Source organism: Podarcis cretensis, assembly GCF_951804945.1.
Source record: "Podarcis cretensis genome assembly, chromosome: 1".
In the NCBI taxonomy this organism is placed as follows: domain Eukaryota; kingdom Metazoa; phylum Chordata; class Lepidosauria; order Squamata; family Lacertidae; genus Podarcis; species Podarcis cretensis.
Genome location: NC_137170.1, coordinates 19,218,168 through 19,242,499, shown reverse-complemented (window position 1 = coordinate 19,242,499; position 24,332 = coordinate 19,218,168). Strand labels below are relative to the sequence as shown.

At 41.8% G+C, this 24,332-nt stretch overlaps 1 protein-coding gene across 10 annotated transcripts in view; it reads right to left on the bottom strand.

The window, feature by feature from the left end:
• Positions 1-1,450: 1,450 nt before the first annotated feature.
• Positions 1,451-24,332, bottom strand: part of BCL11B (BCL11 transcription factor B) — a 166,065-nt gene continuing 143,183 nt past the window's right edge. For 9 of the 10 annotated variants that reach the window (XM_079948070.1, XM_079948069.1, XM_079948067.1 and 6 more), the window contains one exon: positions 6,503-12,518. In XM_079948070.1, coding sequence (XP_079804196.1) covers positions 10,507-12,518 — 2,012 coding nt within the window. In that variant the 3' untranslated portion in view covers positions 6,503-10,506. Of the gene's footprint in view, positions 5,002-6,502; positions 12,519-24,332 lie in introns of those variants that run through there. The other variant, XM_079948074.1, reaches the window with a different exon arrangement.

The following is a 24,332-nucleotide window of genomic DNA, read 5'->3' as shown; positions in this document are numbered from 1 at the left end:
CCTTCTCAGCCATCCTCTCTGGCCCTTAAGCACCCACAGCTTCAACCTTCTTTGGACAGTGCACACAGGTATAGCCATACCTCATGTTACGTTTGCTTCATGTTACATTCTTTCAGGTTAACGTCCTGCGGCGACCCGGAAGTACCAGAAAGGGTTACTTCCGGGTTTCGCCGCTTGCGCATGCGCACAAGCGCCAAATCATGCCACGCACCTGCACAGGTCGTGCTCTTTTCATGTTGTGAAAGGGCCTCTGGAATGGATTCTGTTCGCAACCAGAGGTATCACTGTATATGCCAAGTACAGCAAACTTGCAACTTGTGCTGGAGTTACATTCCGCAGATTGCATGTAATCATAACACATTGGGTGCAATGTGGGGCAGAATTGCCAAAGTATTTTTTTCTGAACCTCTGCCCCCTTTTTAATGTTTTTTTGCCAAGCCAGATGAAGGACCCTGCATGAGAGATAGGGAAGGGGAGAAATCCCAGGGTGAGAGGCTGAGGGAAGAATGGGATGCTCCCAGGTGAGAGCTGCGAGGGTACACCTTTTTCTGTATGGGATACGAGTTAAGATATTTGTATTCTTCTAACCAGTGCTTTTTTCTGGGGGGACGCATACTCCTAAACATTTTGTTAATCTAAGTTTGGCCACATTGAGGGGGACGCATACCCCTAAACATTTTGTGAATCTAAGTTTGGCCACATTGAGGGGCAGTATTTCAATATGAGTAGGAAAATGAGAGTACCCCTAAACATTTTTTAAGGGGAAAAAAAGCACTGCTTCTATCTCCTTTTTTAATTTCTTGTTTAGATTAGGTTGATTTTTTATTGTATTGTGAAATTAAACTGTATTTTTAAAAATAATAATAATTATGCCAAGCACGGAAAGCTGAATGTGCACAAGTTAAATGCACATAAATTGTGGCCTTACTATTCTAAAAACTTACTGAACTCCCTCCACGATGCTGAGTGCTTTACTACTGCTTCAGTTGTTTAGTGGTAGGTACGGCCGAATATTTCAATTTCAGTTCCAGACTTAATTTTGGTAAGTTTGCCTTTAAAAGCAGACTGAATTGACTTTGTCCCCCTCCACATACCCAGTGGTAAAGGCTCCCCTGTACCAGAAGTACATGCTAATAACTGTACCAGATGTAACTGAAGGTCAGATAACAAGATGTGCTAGGAAGCAATGAGACTGAACAAAATGTCCACCACAACAGGGCTCAATGTGTTGCATCGAAAACTAGGCTGGCTCTTTGAACTATAGAAAAGCCTTGAGTCATGTGCTTATTTTACACAAGGGCTTTCTGCATCCTTGTTGGAACAATATAATGTGTCTAGCCACCTTAGGACAAAGTTTCTCCACCCCCAAATCTGTGCCTTAAAAAAAAAACAAAAAACTAAACTCACCATCCACCTTAGCTCCAATTTCAAATAAGCAGTAAAGACAATATTTGGAGATCAAGTCAAATGTCCAATTTATTATTATTTTTTTATAACTTGAAACTGGAACATTGTTTTGAACGAGCGTACAAATGAAATGGTAGACACATGCTGAACTCAACAATGTGACAAGTGGGGTGGGATGGGGGAGAGGTCAGGAGTCTTGTACAGAGAATAAAAGGAACAATAAATATTTCACTAAGTGATATTGAAATGACCTCCTGCCATCTCAACATTTTACCCATAATAAAAAAAAGTGCTCCTATCTTTCTTTCTTTCCTTTCTTTTTTTTTTTTTAATGGAGCACAAATACCAAGCAATAATAAATAGTTCCAAACTTGTAGTAAAAGACAAAACCTCCAAGTAAACAATGAAAGCTCATACAATAAGTAATAGAAAAAGGTAATAAAAATAGTTTGCCTTGCCGATACAAATGCAAACAACTGAAATCAACGTTACTTTGCTTTGCAGTTCTAAAATACAAAGAGCACCATAAAATGAGTTTGCCTGTGAAAAACAAAAACAAAATAACCCCTTGGACTGTATTTAATCAGGACTAGGATGAAATGCTGAAGGGCACGACTCTATTTTGAACGTCCACATTCTAAAAAAAAGGAGGGCCGTTGCTCCAGAAATGCTCTTTGTGCATCGATTTTAAGCGGAGCAGGGGTGTGCTGCATGGGATAATTGTTACTTAACACTGTTAACGTTGCTGATATTAGCAGTGTAAAAAATAATCACGACAGAAGAGATACCCGTGGCATGTCGGCCATATTGTGCTTATGGCCTTGTGAAGCAGGGATTCTTAAAAGCAGGGAGGAGGAGGTGGGGTCACCGTGGTTTCACGAAACACAATGTTTGTGCTTGTATGTTGGTTTCTCATCGATTCAAGACACATAATAAGACAGCTGCTGGTGGTTTAAATCTGAGTTCATCCAGGAGGAAAAGTGTCGTGCTCACAGTTTCAAAATGAAATCTGAATTCACTTCGCTGTGGATTTAGTTTCGGAGAAAGCAAGGCACCTAGGGATATATATATATAAAATACCCTATGCCTGGTTTTCACCAAAAATATCTCTGAATAATACTCCAGGATGTACTCCAGAGTAGGGGAAGGGGTGTGCGTGTTGTAGGATACTATGAAATATTTCTGTAAGAAGATGGCTTTTCCAGGTTCTCTGGTCTTCATATAGAAGGTTGCTCCACAACAAGGTCTTAGCGTAACCTTATCCCTAATTCTGAAGAGCTAGGAGGAATGGCTAGGCCAGTTCTACAACCCTTGGCATTGTGATGGCTCCGTGACTTCATAATCACGTGTGTTTCCCTCCTTCCCCCCCACTTCTATTTCTTCACACACTGCTAATGGCTCCTCATATTTGCTCTCCCTTACCTTAAAATAGTCCCTAGCACGGTGCCTTGCCCTGTCCCCCCCATTATTTTTTTAAAAAAACTGAAACAGCAGAAACAAAATAAAGATTAAAAAAATAACGCTCAACTCATGGCATAATCCTAATTATTGGGACTTAACAAAGCAATCCTAGGGAGGAGTGTCTGTCAACCTAAAGGCACAGAATTTCATCCCAGTCCTTCAGATATTTAAGAAATTTATGGAATGTACAATTAGGAGTCAACAGCAACGAAAGCAGACAGAAGAGCAGACTGGCAAAACCTGTACATGGTCCTGTTCTGACAGGGATTGGGGCGTGGAAAGGGAAGGTGGGATAGAAGTGGGATGTGCCCAGGCCAAATTTTTCACTCCGACCCAGTTCACAGTTGCACCAACAGAGTGTTTGGTCCCCCTTCCTTCCCCCTACTTCTTTTCAAACCGCTTCAGATGAAGGCTATGAAGAGGTGGTAATGGATGGGTGCCCTGATCCGACAAGGGCCCTGGGATCAGGCCCCAATTGGGCGAAAGTCCAGATGCACATTGCCCTGGCAGATAGTTGGTGCAGTGAGGATTAACAGTGCCTATCCAGTGATGGTGAGTGCCCTGACTGCAAACATGGCCCTTCATCCCACGATAGGTGCCAGTGATGTCAAAACCAGTAGCACCGGGTACCTTAAGCACACACACCGTGCAGTTTTATGGACTGGGGCCGGAAAGTCTACGTGTGCCAGGCAAAAGCCGCTTCCCCGACTCTAAAAAAAAGCGGGGGGCATCTGTGGAATGTTACGTCAAACATCTTCACAAAAACTGAGTTTCATTTAACAATAACAGGCAACAGCCATCCATCCTAGTTCAACTCTACCCGGAAAGGCCTTGATACAAGGGGTCCAGGCAGTTTCAAAGTCATTAACTGCCCTGTATGAACAGTGCTTCTTCCTTTTTTTCTTTTCTTTTCTTTTTTTGTAGGCCATTTCTGACAGGAAAAAAAAATACATATACATACACACAACTAAAATTGCGAACAGAACAACTCATAAACAAAACAAAACCTGATACCCCGCCCCTTCCAAAGAGAATAAAAGGAATCCCAAAAACCACATAATTAAAAATAATAATTGTTTTGTTTCTTTTACTCAACAGGTCGTTAAACAACCCTTTTATTTTTATTTTTTTTCCTTCTTCTGTACAATAAGGTCTTGACATACAATTATTATTTATTTATTTTTTGCACTATTTTATCCTGCCAAATTAAAAAAATATATTATGGCAGCCTGTTTGTTTGTTTTTATTTTTATTTCCAAATTCACTAACAAAAAAGTACATTAAATCCCTTTAAAAGGACAAGCGTACAGTTAAAAAATTACAAGTTCCAGTAAAAATACAGCAAGTGCCTACATTATATGAATTAACCAATATCAATATCCATTCCAGAAGAGGGGGATATAGGGGCAGGGGAGGGGGGGGGAGAGATAAAAATAGGTACAGGTCAGAAATGTGATTTTTTTTTTAATCTGCAAAGCAATAACAATATTAAGCACTTTTTTCCTACATACTTTTTCTACATGGTGTAGCAGTCACCTTTTAATCCCCAAATACAAGTTTCTATACATTTTTTTCTTGAAATAAAAATTCAACACCCAAGGCAGAAAAAAAAATTACTAAAACTCAGACTTTACAGTTACAGTGACAAGAACAAATTTATAGACCCACCATTTAAATTTTACTGCAACATTTTCAAGGAAAAAAGAGAAAAGTTTTTTTTTTCTTTCTGGTTTTGTAAAATGCCCAGGCATTCTCCATTATTACAAATACTGGTCCACTTTTACAGTAATCAAGAAATTTTAATATATATAATATATACTAAAACCCCGTCACCAAATGAAAACAATATACACATGGCCATTATGGCATTTTTAATAACCTATTAAGCAAACTTTGAAAAAAAGAAGAAGAGAGATTGCTCAAACACACATACACACAATTTTTTTTTACCCTTGTATGTATTCAATACTGTAAACGTATTTTAAGACAGAGTGCACTAAATTTAACTTTTAAAAAAATTAGCCGTTGTTCCTGAATTTTTTTTCATTCAATGATAACAACTTGCAATTTGTGTCATTTGAGTTTTAATTCAGCAGTAAATCATTTCCATTCCATTTCCTAAGCAGCGTTGTCCTGAAAAAAAAGAGAGAGGCTGAGAACAATTCAGCAAATTGATGTCCGAAGTTGTGCTGGATATACATCTTCATTTGATTGGGTCTTATGGCATTTTCATGTCCACTATCTTCAACCAGGATTTTTTTTTTTTTTAAGTAAATGTGGCTCTTTTGTTTTGTTTTAACCCTAAAAGAACGTACTTTTCTTGTTCTACCGTTTTTTTTAAAAGTCTTTTCATTTCACAAAAATGTTTGCATTTGTCTCAAGAGACTCAAATAGGAAGATCAGTTTTCAAGGCACTCACATCAAATTGAATGGCAGTAGAAAAACTGTCCAATAAGTTATTATTATTTTCTTTATAGTGCCAGTATTGTGAATGCCACGCTTAGCAACACTGACACTTAATCTCAGATGTCCCCCTTAATAGTTTCACCCACCTCTGGGCCAAGCAAAGACAAAGCTGTTGTAATTTCTTGTTCAGAAGCCGCTGGTTTTGAATGCGAACAAAAAGCTTTAAAGTGCGGGTCAACAGAATCAAAATGTGTAACTTTTACATTGTCCACTGTCTTGACAGACTAAATCAGGGGAATCCAAATTATACCCTAGAAAACCTCCCTAGGTCAAGTAGGATGGGGAGATATATATATATGGTCTACCCAATGCACAAAAGAAAGATGGGCAATTTGGATGAGGGCACCTATTCTGATCTGGGATATTAAAAGAAAAATGAAGTTTATGAGGCATATGGACACATGTGGTGGAATGCTCACATGAGAAAGATGCATACGGAAGCCAAAAGCCCACAAAGTGTCCCATTATTCCACAGCCCTGTCAAACAACATAACACCAAGTAAAGAAAAATGCAACTTAGATTCTGCGGTCAAGGCAACATACAAAATCTGACTTGTGAGGAGGTAAAAGGCATAAAGGAGGCTGGGTCTCCTCTGAAGGCTGTCTATCTTCCCAGGATAGCCAGACTTGAAAATGATTTTTTAAAAAAACAGAAGAGCAGAGCAGAGCAGAGCAGAGCAGGTTATTTAATATTTTTGCCTAAATGGGTTCCTACTCTTTCAACCAAACAAATGCACCAAGCTGTAGGTCTATAGGTGCCTTCCTCTTGACCTCATTGTCCCCATCAAGGAATTAATCTAATCATTTGCCTTAAGAAAGTTCAGAATGAAAAGGCTGAGCCAAGAGCTTCAAACAGGACTGATCTGGCACCTTCAGTAACTTCCAAAGGGCTTTTAGTGTTCCCAGTGAGGGTCCTTATTTTCTGTTCTATGTGAGATATTACAAACTGGAATATGAGATTTAGCATAAGCAAAGCACATCCAGTAACCCTAAACGAAGTATAATGTGTGACTGGAGTTTAAGAATGTGGGCAAATTGGTTTACAATTATGGATTCTTCCCCAGTGCTAAATTACTCAAAAATCTATCCAAAGAAAAATTGGACATCACGGCTTTTAATTTAGTTTTTATAATTCAATAAATAATGGAGGTGTGTTTTTTTTAAAAAAAAACACCCAAACAAAACCAGAAACAAAACCAACCTGCTTTATGGAACTCAAATCGTGCACTTCCAAATATAGGGAGTTTTTAATTTACGCACCTTTTTATTTCAGTACCCTTTTAAAGGTTGCAACCCTCAAAACCTTGACTATAGAGACGCCTCGTCAATACTTACACGTTACTTTAATGGCACTATTCTAAAAGGGAGCATTTGGCCTATTTACTTTACAATAACGTAATTGTGCATTATAAGAGACAATATTTTCATTTCCCTGGCAAAATGCCTCGCAGTCTAGGCTAGCACTCTGCTCTTGAATAACAGCTGTAACTATAACTGTTGCTTTTTGCTAGAGAGCACAGTTTATACAGAAGTCTTAGGCAAAAGCCAGGAAGGAAACCACTGCGTAAGGAAACCACTGTGAAGTAAACAAATCGTATTTGTACAATATTGCACAAATTGGTGTCATGGGGTGCGCAAATATGCAGGAGAGTGTGTGTGTGTTTTATTCAGATCCCAGTCTTAAGTGCAGATATTCCTTAGAAGCATTTCCATAATTGTGGTGAGCAACCTTGTGTATTTGTCTCTGCGTGGTATACTGAATGTGAAACAGAGTGTACAAGCGGTGATTCACCAAGCCAACTTGACCCAGGAGGTCTGGTGCACGAGAATTGCCATCTTCAGACCCGAGGCAAACACCAGTGGTGGACCACCGGAAGTAGCTGGTGGTCTGCACTGGGCTTGCCTTTAGAAACTGTACGGCAACCATGGGAGTGTTATAGTACTTGAATATTGAGTATTTCTTGAATATCAGACGTGTGAAAATTAGAAACAGCTACTCTCATTTTTAAATCAGCTGCCATTTTAAAGACAAACGCATGTAAAAGATTAGCCTTATTCAGAAGTTATCATCTACATGGCTGTGATCGTGGGGAGGGAACAGAATGGGGCCATCTCACATCCCCATTAGGTCTCTGCCTCTCTATGCCCATCTGCTGGGGGCGGGGGGGGGCGGGAATGTCTCTACAGGGGATCCTGCACCACATGCCGCAACTGTCCCATGTTTTAGAACTCAAGATTATCAGGTGAAACTGGGTTTGTAGAATATGCTCACGTCTAAAGATATTTCCCTAGTTTATAGATGACGGAGAAGGGATTCAGCCAGCAGGGGACATGATGATTGGGGCAGCAAGTTCGGCCCCCTTATTTCTATCTCCATATTACAATCATGGGGGTGGGGTTATTGGGTTGTTGTTGTTTTTATTTTGATTATGTACTTTGTGGTTTTCTATTCTGATTTTATTCTGTGAACCACCCTGAGACCTGTGGGTGGTATATCAATTCAATAAATAGTAAAATAACAACATGGAACATGAGTAATGTAAATGTAATGTAAACCCACGAGTTGCTCAAAGAAATATTGGGAGTCGGGTGTCGCCATGGTGCTGGGAACTGTTTTCAGGAAGATTGTAGCCCAGGGGGCTAAAACACCTGGTATCTGGAATAGGGAAGGAGTTCCCATCAGGTCCCAATGACCAACAAGCCTAGGGAAGTATATAGCTTGGCTCACTTAGCTGAGTCATCTGGAGCTATCTGCTCTTCAAGAATCACTTCCATTTACTTACTGCTTAAGGGGGCACTGGGGTGTGGATTTTATGGGTTGCTTGGGATGGGCTTATGTGTGGCTGGTCCCGCCTTGTGGTGGGAATTTGGACCAGACATCATTATTTTAAACTGGGTTTCTATACATCCTGTTTATGTAGAAACTTGAGTTTTGTAGCACCTTGAAGCCAAACATATATCTTACATTAGAATCTGAGTTGTTTTGCTACAACAGACAAAATATGGCCAGAACTCTCCGTAGGGGTCAGCTTGTTAAAAGTTTATTATTTTGCTCGCTAGCTAAGCAGTCCGCATTCAACTAAGGGAGACAAGGAAGGACGCAAGGGTTAAGATGTTGTTACTCTTCCTTACCAAAGGCTGTTGGGAGTAAACTGGGGCTCTTTCAAGTTCACACAGCGAAAGTTCTTATGCAAGTTTATGTGCCCTGCTTAATGTGTGTCAACAAGGATTAACATCTCCCATTGTTGTATAATTGCCTAATGTGACGGGTAATTGCCTGATGTGATAGATAATACACCCTGAGAAAACTGATCATATGACAATATGTCAACCTTTAATCAATGAATTGGTTGGATTAACCCCCCCCCCAAATATATGCGCAGTGCAGGTCTAATTCAGAAATAAGTCACTGCCTTCAATGAGGCTTACTCCCAGGCAAGTGTTCCTACGGTTGCGACCATGAAAAAAGCAGTGGAGAGCACTTCTAAATAGAAAAGGGGGGAAAGGCTGCCCGTATTAGAAAATGTCATCCCTCGAACTCAGCATGGTCTATAAAGACTGGCAACAGCTCTCCAGGGCTTCAGACAAGCCCTCTCTTGAGACACCAGGGATTGAACCTGGAACCTTTTGCATGCAAAGCATACAGAGGAGGGAATACCACTTCTAATGGGCACCCGCTGTGATGCATCTATGTACCACCAAAAAAAACATGGGCTTTCTTCTTCAGAGCAACTGTTTTAGCCATATGAAGAATCATGCAGGTTTCATGTGATTCATCGGGTACCGTAATTTGATTCACCAGTCCTAATCAAAACAGCCATAGCATGTGTGCGCGCACGTCCCTGCGTTCACACACATGCCCACACATGTGCACTTACTACACAAACTGAGGTTCGGTACGAAACCACGTTTGCAGTGAGTGCAGTCCTAACTATGTCTACACAGAAGTAGGTCCTGCTGAGTTCAGTGGGGCTTACTCCCACCTAACATGGGGTTAGGGTTGCAAACTCGGTCCCCCAAAGGGGCACTGGTGTATTTGCTACAGAACGGTCCGTTGCAGCCATTATCATGTATTCAGGTCGTCAAGTGATAATTTCAATTATTGTGTGCGTAAAGTTTAAGGCCAGAATAGCAAGTGACATGGGGCAGGGAGGGCGGTGGGACGACAAGCAAGGTTCCTTTTCTTTCTCCATGCTTTCTAAAATTTGCACATGCTGCTAGCTGTCAAGGCTCTTGCATTCCCTTTATGTAATGAAGTTAAAGAAGATGGCAGAAAGGTGAAAGTAAGTCATTAGTAAATGGAACAAATTCCATATTAATAATGCACAACTCTTGCTATTGCTCTTATAAATATAGCTGCCTTTAAGGGGGGTGGGAACAAATTTGCCTATTTCTTTTTAGCTTTCATAACTTCTACTGTGGAAGTCTGGGATTTTATATTTTTACAAAAAAATGTAAAGGCCTCTATTTTTAGTGGCATCACCAGTGCTACATATTAGATCCAAATCCAAAAGAAAGTGCTACAATTTTTAAGATTGTTATCCGCGGTTCTATTTTATATTTCCTAATTTTCAAATGATTTCCTTTTTCTTTCTTTCTCAAAGAAAAGCAGGGGATGGGGGTGGCTAAAAAGTAATAGAGAGAGAAGAAAATTATTATTTAAAATGCTGGCTTCTTCACAAGAAATTACACATGCTTAGCATAAGATTCAACAAAGCAGCGGCCCTATAAAATTATAATTTAAATTGATATGTATCTCCCCCTGTAATGCAAATAATCTCAGGTTACTAGTGGGGAAAATTAGAATGGGATACTCAACAAAATTTTAAAGGAAATCTAAAACAGGAGGGGAAAGTATTTTTAAAAAAAAATACCTGCACATGCCAAAAAAAAAATTAAAAAATACAAAATAACCCAATAAATACAGAAATTATTGCACAGTTAAAAGGCTTCACAATTTTTACTGCCTTAACCAATCCTCAGGTTTAATAGAACTTTGTAGACACAGGTTATATTTAAGTGCCAAATTCTGGCACCTGCCATAGTTATGCTAAATTATGTATATGGAGGCAAGTTAGGTCAGCTTTTCTCAGTTGGCAATAGTTAAAACTGTACAATTTAAATGTTACCTAGACCCCTGATTTTTATTTTTTTTAAAACCCAGCGGGGGCCTTAGCTTCTTTCTGCCTGCTCAATTTTGACATCATTTGTCAGCAAGTGTTCGCCATGCCACTTTTTCATGTGTTTCTCCAGGGTGCTGTAAACACTGAAGGGCATCTGACAAATGTCGCAGCGGTAGACCTCCTTCCCTATCTGGCCATGTGTTTTCATATGACGCGTCAGCTTACTGCTCTGGGCGCATGCATAGTTGCAGAGCTCACATTTGTAAGGCCGCTCTCCCGTGTGGCTCCGCCGATGCACCGTTAAGTTACTGCAGTTCTTAAAGACCTTGCCACAGTACTCGCACGTGTCGCTCCGCCGTCCTTCCTTGGAACTGGGTCGGCCGGGGCCAGGTCCGCTGATGTGGGGCGTGCTGCCTCCGCTCGCCGTCCCGCTGCGCCCTGAGAGACCGCCGTCCAGCATATCCCCTGGAGGGGTGGAGAAACGCAGGCTTCCGTTCTCGGAGGAATGCTCAGAAGAGGTGGCGAAGGGGGATTGTCGGGAGTCTGTGAACCCAAGAAATGGATCTTTCATGAAGTGCCTCGACGCTGCATACCCCACCAGCCACTGCGAGTAAACATTTTCAGAAGGTATTATTGTTGCTGGTGGCAAGTCCAAATCTTTCTCTATCTTTATCCTTTTCGAGGAGTTGTTTAAACTGGGGCTTGTGATGGGGGTGGGCTTGCGAGGGAACAGGCCGGGGAAAGGCTCTCCGGGACCAAAGTTCCTCCCGTTGACTGTCCCCTCCTCAGTACGGTCAAGTTCTCCAGCTACCGAGTCTTCGTCACCGGTGTCTCTCTGGCAAAGGTCTCGGGGGCAGAGGTCTCGCTGGTCAGAGGACCTCTTCATGAAGCTGCTCCTTTTCTGCTTCTCAGCCAACATGTCGCTGTATTGCTGGATGGTACCAAGGCTAACATTCTCTATCACTTTCCCTAGCACGAGGGATTTTTCATCTGGCAGCGATTTGGAACCGTTCTCTCGGTTACGGCTCAGCTCTGAGTCCATGCTGAAGCTGGACTCGGGCCTACTTTCGTTTTCCAGCTCCTCTTCCTCCTCCTCCTCCTCTTCCTCTTCTTCATTGTCGTGGCCTAGAGAAGGATCGCTCTCGTTCCTGAAGTCTGCCTCACTAGACTTTAGTCCCTCCCCAGTGAGCTCACTTGTGCCGGGCTCAGGGGAGCTTGTGGCGGACAATCCGTCATCCGACCTCCCTGTCATGGACCCAGCTTTGTGCATATGCGTTTTCATATGGCGTTTTAGCTTGCTAGCTTGAGAACAGGCATGGTCGCAGAGCTGGCATTTGTAGGGCTTCTCTCCTGTGTGGCTGCGCCGGTGGACGATGAGATTGCTCTGGAACTTGAACGTTTTCCCGCAAAATTCACAGGACTTGCTCTTAGCCTGAGGCTGGGGAGGCGTAGTGCTGCTCGGGGGCATCGGCGGCAATGGCGGGGTGCTCAAAAAAGGAGATTTAGGGCTTGGCTGGAAAGGATTCAACAAGCGATGCATAGGGTTGTTGCGGTTGGGAGAAACTGGTGGAGGGGTGGAGTTGTTCCCTGCCAGTTCTCGAAGCCTTCTGGAGAAATCCATCGCTGGCGACTCAATTGCCATGGGGTTTAAACGCATGACTCTGTCAAAGGCACTGGGATGCTGGGCAACTAACCCCATTTCTTCAGCACTAAGGCGATGCGGATCCAGGTGATGGCGAGGCGGCGGGCTGAAGAGGGGAGGTGTGTTGGGGAGCCGGCCTTCGCCAAAGCCAGGGTGATCACGCAGGATGGGACCTGTCATTCGCAAGAGACTAAAAGGGTTGTTGTCACCAAGGAAATTCATCAGCGGGGACTGTGCAACAGTCTCGGGTCCCAGAGGAGGAGGGATGGTGATGCGTGGAGTAAGGGAGCTGTTTGAAGGGCTTGTTTCCAGGTAGATGCGGAATCCATGTGTGTTCTGGGCATGCTGAAGCAAGAACCAAGCGCTGTTAAAAGGGTGCTTGCATGTTGTGCAAATATAGCTTGAAGGCTCATCTTTACCTATAGAAGGGAAAGAAAGAGACAAAAAGAGAGAGAGAGAGAGAGAGAGAGAGAGAGAGAGAGAGAGAGAGAGAGATCAGTATTATAACACAGACATCTTCTAAGCAAAAAATATTTCCAGTTATAATGTGTTATTTCTGTTTCTATTTCTGTTTTCTAATACAAAAAGGAAAATGCATGTTTACGTCGTATCCATAATCTGTTTACGGTATAGCAAACAAAAAAGTTATGGCTTGCTGCTGGGGTAAGACATGTCTGTTCCACTTGCAGGAGAAGAGTCCCTGCTTCGCTCAAAAATTATTCGTTCAGATCTCTGCTCAACTGTGAAGCGGACTGGGTGACTTTGGGCATAACCAAGCTCACAGGTTTGTTGGGAGGATTAAAGGGTGGGAGCAAAATCACAAATCCAACAGCTCCTTAGAGGAGAGGTGAAATTTCGGGGGGGGGGGATGCAAAAATTAAGTGGAGGTGCCTTTTGTGATATTGAAGAATGAGGAACAATTAACAGCTTAGTAAACGGAAGCTACCCATTCCTAGTTAGACGTGTTAGCATTTTCTATTTCATTCCCTGTTAGCGCACCAGAACCAAAATAGCCTCAAAACAATCAAGTTTACCCTCAAACATAAGCTCATCGGTTAAATATGTGTGCCCTTCTGTTTAATCGAATATGCTTCTTCAGTGCTATTTTTCTAGAAAATGTTCTGCATGTCCAAAGCCCCTAAATTCAATCTTTGGCATCTCCAGGTAGTTGAGGGCTCCTGCTAAAACATTGGTGAACCACTGCCAATTGATTTAGTGACCTAGGTGGGGCTAATGAGCCAAGTTGATATAAGGCAGTTCCTTATGTGCCTGGGATTTTACCAGGAACACCCCTAAGTAGGTTTCAAATGCCAATCTCCCATATTCTAATCCAGCCTTATTTTCACCGACAACAGTGGTGTTAGAATCCCATCTAAGCTTTTTTTAAAAAATGTACCCTGCGAAGAAACCATCCTGCTTCTGTGTTTATTGAAAGCCCTGAACACGTCAGAAGATAAATAATTGTCTAATTATGAAAACCCATAATAACAGTTGGATGTAGTTGTTAACAGACACCGGAGCCATATTTGAACTGGGTTATATACAGAAGTACTCAAACCGTGTCATTTAATACCAAAAAAAGTTTGAACTTTTGACTCTCTTGTTTGTCTTCCTAATCTACTGTTGCTTTGTCTTCTCAGCTAGTGAATGAACATTTAAAAACACATTCCTTCTTCAGAATTGTAAAAAAAAAAAGGAAAAAAAGAGAGGCAGGTGTGGGCAAGTTAGAGCTCAGCACTCAATTATTTCGCTATCAAAAAATAAATAAAAAATCCATCCCTGGATATGCAAAGCAAAACGTTTTATCATCACCTTAAATAGGAACACTTCCATAAAACCTGGCAAATTCCTAGATATAAGATACATTCCAGATTTTTAAAAATGTCACATTCAGCTTTTTCACAGGAGCTATCTGTTTTACACAGGAAAACTATGGCAGCTGATTTCTGGGTGCTCTGCCGGAAAATGAATATATTCTCACAGCAAGGATATTTACAAAATTGTTATTTAAAAAAAACAAAAGTCTGACCCTTATTACAGCCCAGAACAATTAACTCTACTGCTTTCAGATGGTCTGGACTGGCTCAGTGAGAAACAGGAAAAGGATTCTGTAAAACACATGCCTTTAAATATGGTTACAGATAGGTAGCCGTGTTGGTCTGTCATAGTCAAAACAAAAAAAATTCCTTCCAGTAGCACCTTAAAGACCAACTAAGTCAGTTCTTGGTATGAGCTTTCGTGTGCATGCACACTGTGTATCTGTGTATCTAAATATGGTACCATTCTCTAGGAATTGCCCAATATGGAGAGTGGGGTGGGGATGTCGTGTCCAAATTTCCTTTATTTTGAAACTACCACTGTTCTCTTATCGCAAGTCAAGGTTCCTGCTACCATGCTCTGTTGGTTGCTAGCAGCATGGAAACAAAAAGGAGCAGAAGACTTTGTGCAGGACATTTCAAAGGCACCACAAGGGCTTGTTACCTGTGACCTGCCACTCCTATTTCTGGCTCTTTTTCAACCGTGCTTATGACTTGCAGCCCACTTTTAGCACTGGCACTGGCAGTGGCAGAAGCAGTGGTTTCTTCTTGTTGCGGCAATCCGCTATAGCAATCTCCACCACCCTGTATCCATTCCTTCCTGTTTGGCCTTGGCAATAGCAGAAGCAGAAGCAGAAGCAGAAGAAGAAGAAGCCGCCATGATGGGACAAGAGAATCTTCTCCCTGTTAGAGCAGCGGCTCCCTGTCCTGTTAGAGCAGCAGTTCTCAACCTGTGGGTCCCCAGATGTTGTTGGACTACAACTCCCATCATCCCTGAGCTCTGGCCTTGCTAGCTAGGGATGATGGGAGTTGTAGTCCAATAACATCTGGGGACCTACAGGTTGAGAACCGCTGTGTTAGAGCATGCACACAAAACCCCCCACAGATGTGCCCCAATGGACACTGGGCAGATGGCCAAGCACGCTGATGCTTGCCCTGGGTATGATAAGAGAACATGAATGAATGGGAATGAGGGCATTTGCATGCCTGAATCAACATCTCATGCCGTTTAAGGGAGAAAATGCCCTACAGACATGCCCCAAGCCAACACAGAGATCACAAATCTGGATTCCTACTCCCTAATTATAGTAGTTCCGATTGGCAGAGACAGGGCTCTTAGAGCTGTTTGAATGCCTTGCGTATTCTCTGCAAAGAGCTGGAAGGCAACAAGTATTATGTAGATATCGGCATGTGGGGACGATTTCCCCGAGTCCCATTGAAATCACCAACATTAATGGTATCTGCACACTGTACATAAACAATTAGTCGGGACAAAGCCTAAGTATTGGGAAAGAGGGAGAGAGACATTCATCAGTCAATCAACAGAGAAGCTAGGCAAACTCCATAGGATACACAGATCTTGGGGCACACTAGTCCCTAAGAGTAGATAAAGTAAGTTATAAGCTGGAGCAATATAGACTTTAGAGCAAGTCCAGTGTCAATGAGCCATTAGTCACACTTTAGGAAAAACTTGCTTCCCCGCTCTAAGTGATGGGATTTAAGATTCATGGGGAAAATATGACATTCTCACCCAACCCTAACCCAAAATCTTGCTGTAGGGCAATTTGCTGTATGGCTTTGGTTGCTGCTGCTTCCAAACACTAAATGTTGCCCCATAAGAAAAAGACATACTGTACAACCAGAAGCATTCTAGCAGAAATCCCTAACAATTTTATAGACCATGATCCTACAGAGAAATGTCCTTTACTATCAACTTAGCAACTGAGGCATCTGGCAGGCAGAAGAAGTTGTTTTATGTCAGCTCTGAAGATTATTCAACAGTCAGTGCTCCCATTAGTACTTCCAATAGTTAATTTTTTTCCCTTTCTTTCTCAAGAATGAATGTGACAAAAAGAGGTCTAGACCTTTAATGTTTCTTAAACAACACTATACGTAGTATAGAATGTGACAGAAATCACTGAGGCAGGCTAAAATATATAGCATATTCTGTCAAAAGCTTTTTTTTAACAATATGTTTTACCTCAACTCACCCTTGAATGGACTTTAATAAAACCCTTTAAAAAATAATAATAAAAAGTGTGATCTAATAGCAACTAAAGAGCAGAATCTTACAAGGTCATATAGCTTCACATTAAAGACTCTTTGGCACCCTTTACCTCCATTTTATAAACACTAATTAATTGACTGATTTCCCACAGCTGACTGGGTCTTCCTTCTTTAAAGTCGCAGAGTGAATTCTCTATTTATCTGTTTTCTCTCAGTGTTCCCAGAAACTGGTTTGCCTAATAACAGAGTTCCCCCTTCCTCGCACACCCCTTCTGTATTTGCCAGGAAAGAGGTTTACCTCAGGAAAGAGATTTACCTCAGGAAAAGCAGATAGATAAAACAGTATGTTGTGGGCTGAGCTGAAGACCAAGGTCAGTCTAATGGATGGTTTAAAAATAAAATTAAAAACATAGCCTTAAAATGGCAGCTGGCTAGCCACTGGCATTGTTTCATACAGCTGAGAAGCTTTGGTTTTTTGTGTTGGTGATGTTTTTTTTAAATAGTAATAATAATAATAATAGTAATAATTTGCATTTTTTTAAAAAAATCACCTCTGTGAAATGCAAGTGAAAGAATGAATCCATTTTACTTCTGCTTTCTTATTCCCGTTCAAAACCAGCTTATTAGTGTGTTTTACTGGCATAAGATACTGATATGACAAGTTATCGGTCATAACAGTAGCAGCTCTTCCCTTTGTTTTTCTTTCATTTCTCTTTCATGCCCCTAAACTCTTCTGTTCGGCAGCCCCCTGTTCACAATGGCAAAATTGACTGCAGGCTACTCAGCTCTGACAGATTCACTTATTTTTTTTCTTCTTCTTCCTCCCCTGCTTCAGTTTCACAGCCCTCAAAGGCTCTCCCTAGACTCTCCTTTATTATTTTTTTTCATACTTACAGAAAATAAAAAAATAAAATGTTCATTTCCATATTATCACTTCATGGTTATCTTGCCTCAAAGTTGCCCTGAGCAGTGTGGATGCTCACTTTTAAGAACAGAACAATGTCAAAAAGTCTTTGAAGATCCACTCCGAACATTTTTATATGCTAAAACTTGCTAAGTATTTTAAAAATGCCCAGGAACGGTCAAATAGTGCTATAAAGTGATCCTTATAGTTAATAAAGCAGAGTGCCTATTCTTGGCGGGGACCCTACTTTGGTGTGAGTGTCCTCAATGTGGCTTTGCACATTACACATTACTGGGGGGAAAGATAAAGTCCTCACTGGGCGGTTTGGGGTTTCTCTTCCACATCCCTCTCAGCATTTTTTCCTCCCTAGGGATGTTTTTCATAATTTTGCAAATCTTGGGGTCCCCCAAATCCTGTTCATACCTCCATCTTATGTGTGGAAGGTGCCATTTTGGTTATATAAGGATCCACACTTACAGAATTTCCTTAGTACACGGAACTAAATGTACTTCTAATACATTCTGAGCTTTTAGTACATGGGGTGGTCCCTGTGTTAGTCTGGAGTGGAAGGTTGAGCTCCTGACGGAACAGCCAACTTCAAGCATTATCACCATGGGAGAGATGGGCGAGTTTTCCTTTTAACTTGCTACAGTACAAAGATGTGAAAGTGGGACTCTTGAGTCACGCTGGCTTCCTCCCCTTGCCCTCTTTGCTTTGCGTTACGTCCAATGCTCTCAGTCCTTCTGGGGTGGTGGTGTCTGACTAAATTACATCTACAGAATACTGAACTACAGTTGCACTGCTATGCAGCCTTATCTTTTTGCAGCAATTTTTTTTTTTTTTTTTGCAGTTATACAATAAACTTGTGTCATTATCCTTGACTGACTATTCTTGAATGGCTCTTCTCTACCCCCTTCCTCATCCACAGAACTCTATTACCTGAAGGAGCGTCTCTACCCCCATCGTTCTGCCCGGACACTGAGGTCCAGCGCCGAGGGCCTTCTGGCGGTTCCCTCGCTGCGAGAAGCCAAGTTACAGGGAACCAGGCAGAGGGCCTTCTCGGTAGTGGCGCCCGCCCTGTGGAATGCCCTCCCATCACATGTCAAAGAGATAAACAACTACCTGACATTCAGAAGACACCTGTTCAGGGAAGTTTTAAATGTGTGACATTTTGATGTATCTTTGTTAGAAGCCGCCCAGAGTGGATGGGGTACAAATAATAAATTATTGTTATTACACACTGTGTCTGAAACAGTGATTCATTTAAATGGACTAAATAATGCACTAGTTGTGATGTAAGGTTCACCGAGGACTCTACAGTGGTTACTTCTCTCAAGATCCTGAATTCACAAGGCCTCTAGATGTCATAGTGGGTGGAGAATGTGGCTGGAGAACTGAGTTTGTCTCCAAGAAGGGGCAGCATGGGGGTAGATTAGCTAACAGATTCTAATTCCTAATCAGCCACTTGTAGACGCACTTAAGAGCCATATGCAAAGCCCTCTTGGATGAGACTATCTGTTTCCTAGAGTGGCCAAGCAGGTGCTTATTAAGCAGAACATGAGCAGACCCTTCTCCCAACCACCTTTGAGCAGGAACCAGAGCCCTGCTACCATTCCCCCAAGTGGTTGGCTGGGAAGCTGCATATATATGATACGATAATCTTTATTGTCATTGTCCCATACAGAACAACTAAACTGGGGGGGGGGGGGGGAATCTACATAAGACATTCAAAACCAACAAGCCTGCTATCCCAGCTATCCCAACCTGGTTAGCCCCCTAAAAACTCTGATACCCCATTTTTAAGATACAATACAGTCCCATAGAGACTCCTTACACTGCATTTAAAACCAAAATCGAATTTGGATAGAAACTGTTTCTCAGGTGGCTAGTCCTAGTCTTTATAACCCTGTACCTTCTTCCAGAAGGCAGAAGCTGAAAGAGATCATTTCCGGGGTGTGCAGCCATCAACCACACCATACACCCCTCTTGCCTCTGGGTTCCCAAGTGGGGTGGATCCCCTCAGGGACCACCAATTCCCCCACCTTTAGGTCTACCCGTAGACCACGCCACCCCTGTGGCTCTTTTGCCACCCAATTCTATTTCGGTGCATAACAAGCATCTAGCAAATGACTTCTAACAAACGAATCCAATTAAATAACGAGAGCCTTTCTTTGAGTATCCCTTAGCTTAAACCTATGCGAGTAATTATAGACTGTGCATTTGCTGAACCCACCTGCCTATTCTGAGGGTAGACTTATTCTGAAAACAAATAATCGTTCTCTCCCTTGCTCTGTGATGGGTGACATTATGTTCAAAACGTGAATGCGCTCTAAAAAAAAAAAAAGGGGGCACAAAGCAAAGCAAAAGCGCAGCTGAAGTTAGTACTCCCACACAAAGCATGGTTTCTCACTGTGGCATTGTCAGGGTTTGAAACAGTTTTTGCACTGGGCACTCACCAGAGTAGCTAGGACAAATTCCATCCTCCAGAGTTTCTGCTGAGTCTGTTTCTTTCTTTCGCTGAGCAGTTACTGCTGGGTTTACTCTGACCTAGGTTTACCAGCTCCCTTACCTCCTCCGCTGCAAGGAGGCACACAGACATACTTAACCTCTCCCCGGCCAAGTCCCTTTTTATATAGTCAGTAGTTAATGTTGATAGTTTATATTGCTTTTGATTCAAAGGACTTTAAGGAAGAAGAGTGGCTCCCCATTTGTGGAATGCTCTCCCTAGGGAGATTCGCCCGACACCTTCATTATACACCTTTAGGTGCCAGGAGAAAATGTCCTCTTCAACCAGGCCTTTGGCTGATTTACATCCGATGCCCTTTTAAATGTGGGGGGGTTGGGGGGAATTATTGGTTTGCTGTTGTTCTTATTTTTTACTATGTATTTTTGTGGTTTTTATATTGTAAATTTAGGTTGTGCACCGCCCTGAGATCTGCGAATGATGGGTGGTATACAAATTTAATAAATAAATAAAAATAAAATAAAAAACATTACTCCTGGAGGGAGGGATTAGGGCAGGGGTCAGCAAACTTTTTCAGCAGTGGGCCGGTCCACTGCCCCTCAGACCTTGTGGGGAACCGGACTATATTTTGAAATAAAAATAAAAATGAACAAATTCCTATGCCCCACAAATAACCCAGAGATGCATTTTAAATAAAAGGGCACATTCTACTCATGTAAAAACATGCTGATTCTGTCTGCAGGCCAGATTTAGAAGGTGATTGGGCTGGATCCGGCCCCCGGGCCTTAGTTTGCCTACCCATGGATTAGGGCGGGGATATCCTGCCAATGGGCATACTCACTGCCTGTCTGCAGGTAGCAGAGGATTGACCATGCGCTAACATGGGGGAGCAAGACACACTCACAAAGAAACGATGTCAGTATGGGATTGTTTTGTGCTTAAACTTCCTGCTGTCATGCTTAGAGAAATCAGCACTTGAAAGCTAATCAGGGATTCACTAAAAGTTGCACTTCTCTGCAAATTATAGTGCATAGTGAGAAAGATGTTTCTTGGGAGCAGGGTGAGACGTATTATACCCAGATGAAGCAAAATAATCCGGAAATCATGCTTTAAGGGAGATTTGCTTTCGCTTTTATGTTGCAATAAGGAGCAATATATCTATCTATCTATCTTCTTCTTTGGCGATCACTCGTTGCCGAGTAAGACTGTCTTCCATAAACACAGTTTTAACAATGAGTCCGTAAGTATACACCTACTAAACTGAATGGCGCTAACTTACTCATGAGCAAAACAATGCATAGGCTTGCACCTGCAAAGCCAGTTGCTTAATAACATAATGTTTGCCTTTCATTGGAGGCCAAAGGTTGAATTAACACCCAAAGTATTTTATATATCACTAGCTTTAACTCTTCTGTTTTAATTATGGGCTGCGGTGCATTTTGCTTTTCTTATATATTTGTTCAGTCCCCCCCCCCTTTATTTTATTTAACGTTTTACTTACTTATTGCAAGCCATCTTGTAACTTTTATGTTACAAGGCAGCACACAAATGGCTCTAATAAAGAATGAACTACATTCTTGTACTTTACCTAAACCATTTTCATCTGTTACAATACAGGGAAAAATAATAGAACAAAGGAGTTAGTAGGTTTCACTGTCCTTAAGAGTTTTATTTTTATAAAAACCTCCAATTACCGTATGCACAATTAATTCTAATTTATGTAAATTAGCAATATGAAGACTCTATTGGCAGCTAGTAACAGGCATAGTTCCATTAGGGAGTGTACCATCCTGTTTCTGTCCATTTTCTCCCTGGGCCACCCTTAGAGGGAGCATTTCCCCCCCAAAAAAACTTCCTCTCCTTCACTTCCTCTCCTTCACAAAACACTGCATGCTCACTTTAAAAAGCTGCAACAGAGGCAATAAAAACATAAGGTATGTTTAATGGTGCTTCAGTGCAGCTTTAGAAATCCATGAAAATAGCAACTTGCAAGATTTAAAAGAGAGGGCATGTTTAGTATTAACACTCAGGAGCAGACATGTATCTGCCTCCTCTATAGCTACCTCTACTGCTTTTTCTCCACATAACGAGCATTTAAATAATTGCTCCCACTTACGTTTTTGTATTCTAATACCACCAATAATAGCAGTGTGGATGCTCAATAAAACACACACACCTTTAATTGAATTATTATTGAATTAAAACGCTTTAATTGAAAGCACTGGTTTTAACAAGCCTTTTCATAAGACCAGTTGATGATATTAAAAAGAAAAAGGAATTGAAGCCATGGGGGGAAAAAGATTTCATGTTTCTCAAAGAACAAAAACTAGCGGGGAACTCGACATTTGACTGGCAATCTAGTTTAAGGGTATATCCCCGGAAGGGATATGGAAACCGAACCTCTGGTGTGCCAAAAACACTCCTGTGCTATACCAAATAGCAAAATGAATGAACCATTTCCTCTTTTTCAAGTGCCAGAAATTTCAGAAGCAGAAAGCGCGAGCCACAAACCAGGTAAGAACACACACACACACAAATTTTTGGGTGACTTCGGCTACTGTACGATATCTAAGTGGATATGTTAAATGACTCACTGGTTAGCTACCATTAGGATTACAAGGTTGCAGCCCATTGTTTTTCTCTCTTCCTTGAAATCTAACATGGAATTTACCTCGTGGTTTCAAATGTGGTCACGTTACAGCAGCTTCAGAGAAACAGCTCACTTAATCATAAGTAAGGCCTGCTCTCTCCTTAGGAAGCACTACTGTGGCATTCTATACCGAACAATTAAAATAAGGCAGGGAATTAACATAATTCATTAATGGCCTGATTTTGTGGCAGAAGAAAGATCTTTCTCTCGGTTTACTTGCTTGAGTCATCTAGAGCTATCTGCACTGCAAGCAATTTTTTTGTGCTGCACAACTTATCTGCTCTTGATCACGGTTTGCGGTCCAGTGAGAGTTTGGGGAGAGGGCCGATATGTACAGAACTGTCCTTGCAACAGGTTAGGCCAAATAAAAGCAGTAGTAAATAAAAGGAAGCAAAGACGAACTATCAGTCATAAGTTCCAAGAGTAAAGATGCAGTTGCAGCTGTTTTCCCCCAATGGTATTGCCGGGTCAGAGGAGCCCTTGAGAAAGACACTCAACTTCAAAAGAGGCAAAAAACAGACTGCCTCCTACAGGAAGGGGAGGAGCCCACATCTGGGGGTGGGGGGGTGGGAATGATGTTTTGTTCCTCTTCGTACAAGTGGCGCTAGACAACACCCATCTGGTGGTGCTCTGGTGCCCACTCAAAACATTACAAGCCAACAATGTCACCAAGAGGAAGTCAACAAAACACGGTGTTACATTAGCACTGACAAAAGAACTTCAGAACCACTAAATAAAGCATTATTTGAGTGATGCAAGGTGAGATGGAAAGGACAAGGGTGCTAGTGCATTTTGGAATAGGCCTGCAACTCTGTGACCTGCCAAGCCAAATGCACCCTATTCCACCACCCCACCACCCCCACGGCCTAGCACTGCAAAAACAGTTGTCAACCACCTGGCAGATGATTGGTGGACTACATTAAGGTTGGGTGGCTCACAAGTTGCACAAGCTTGCTCTGGAAATGAAGTGGTATGCAGGAAAGGATTTCGGGAAGAAGTGTAAGTTGTAACGGCAGAGAGCCTTCTCGGTGGTGGCACCCGCCCTGTGAAATCCCCCCCCCCATCAGATGTCAAGGAAATAAACAACTATCTGACTTTTAGAAGACATCTGAAGGCAGCCCTGTTTAGGGAAGTTTTTAATGTTTGAAGTGTTACTCTGTTTTTAATCTGTTGGAAGCTGCCCATAGTGGCTAGGGAAACCTAGCCAGATGGACAGGGTATGTATGTATGTATGTATGTATGTATGTATGTATGTATGTATAAATAAATAAAAATTATTATTATTACTATAGCTTAATGGGAACTAGAGAATGGAAGCTTGACTTGGGGTTGGGAGCAGGGGAAAGTTGTATATACTGTACTCGATAGAGGCATCTGCCCAGCCAGTGTTGGAAACAGACATTTGACTGGATCTACCAGTGTTCATTTTAATAGTTTTACAAATGTAGAAGGAATATGAGATTGTAGTTAAAGAATGCAGCAAAGTGGGCAACATAGCGGAAGAGTTGAGCCCACAAAAGGTCATGAACATTTGGAGAACTTTATGAGAATAAACCAAGTCAGTGAATGTGTGAATTATGAGATATCTAGCACTGCAAGTATCCCTTCACAAAATATAGCTTTGGGTGTTTGCATGCCACAGTAAACAATAATTAATACATTACTGTGAATGCACACAAGGCTCTCACTTTGCCCCTCTCCTCTAGTTGGCAGGAGTAGCCATGATCCCTAATATTAACATGCAAACCAAGGATCATACTCTGTGTTTCTCCAAACAAACCATGATGTTAAGCTATTTTTGTTCTTAGATCCCCACTTGTGGTTTGACTGAAATAATCTATGAACCCCAATTCAGATGTAATTCTAAGGCAAGGATTGTAGTTCATTGCTCCCACTGGCTAGAGGAGAGCAGTGTATAAGCAGAAATCTCCACAAGCATGACAAACCACAATCTATTGTTTGCTGTTAGATGCGAAATGAGACCTTTCATCCCAATGAGATGGAAAACACATAACTGGTAAATTATTTCATGCCCCATACCTTACCACAGTTGGTATGCTTTTATATTAAATAGTCTAGATCAGAATTCTCTACCTAGCTAATAAGGGGCATGAATTTTTGGTTTCCTAAGACAATGCAAGTGTTTCTTTTCATGGACTTGAGTGGGCCATA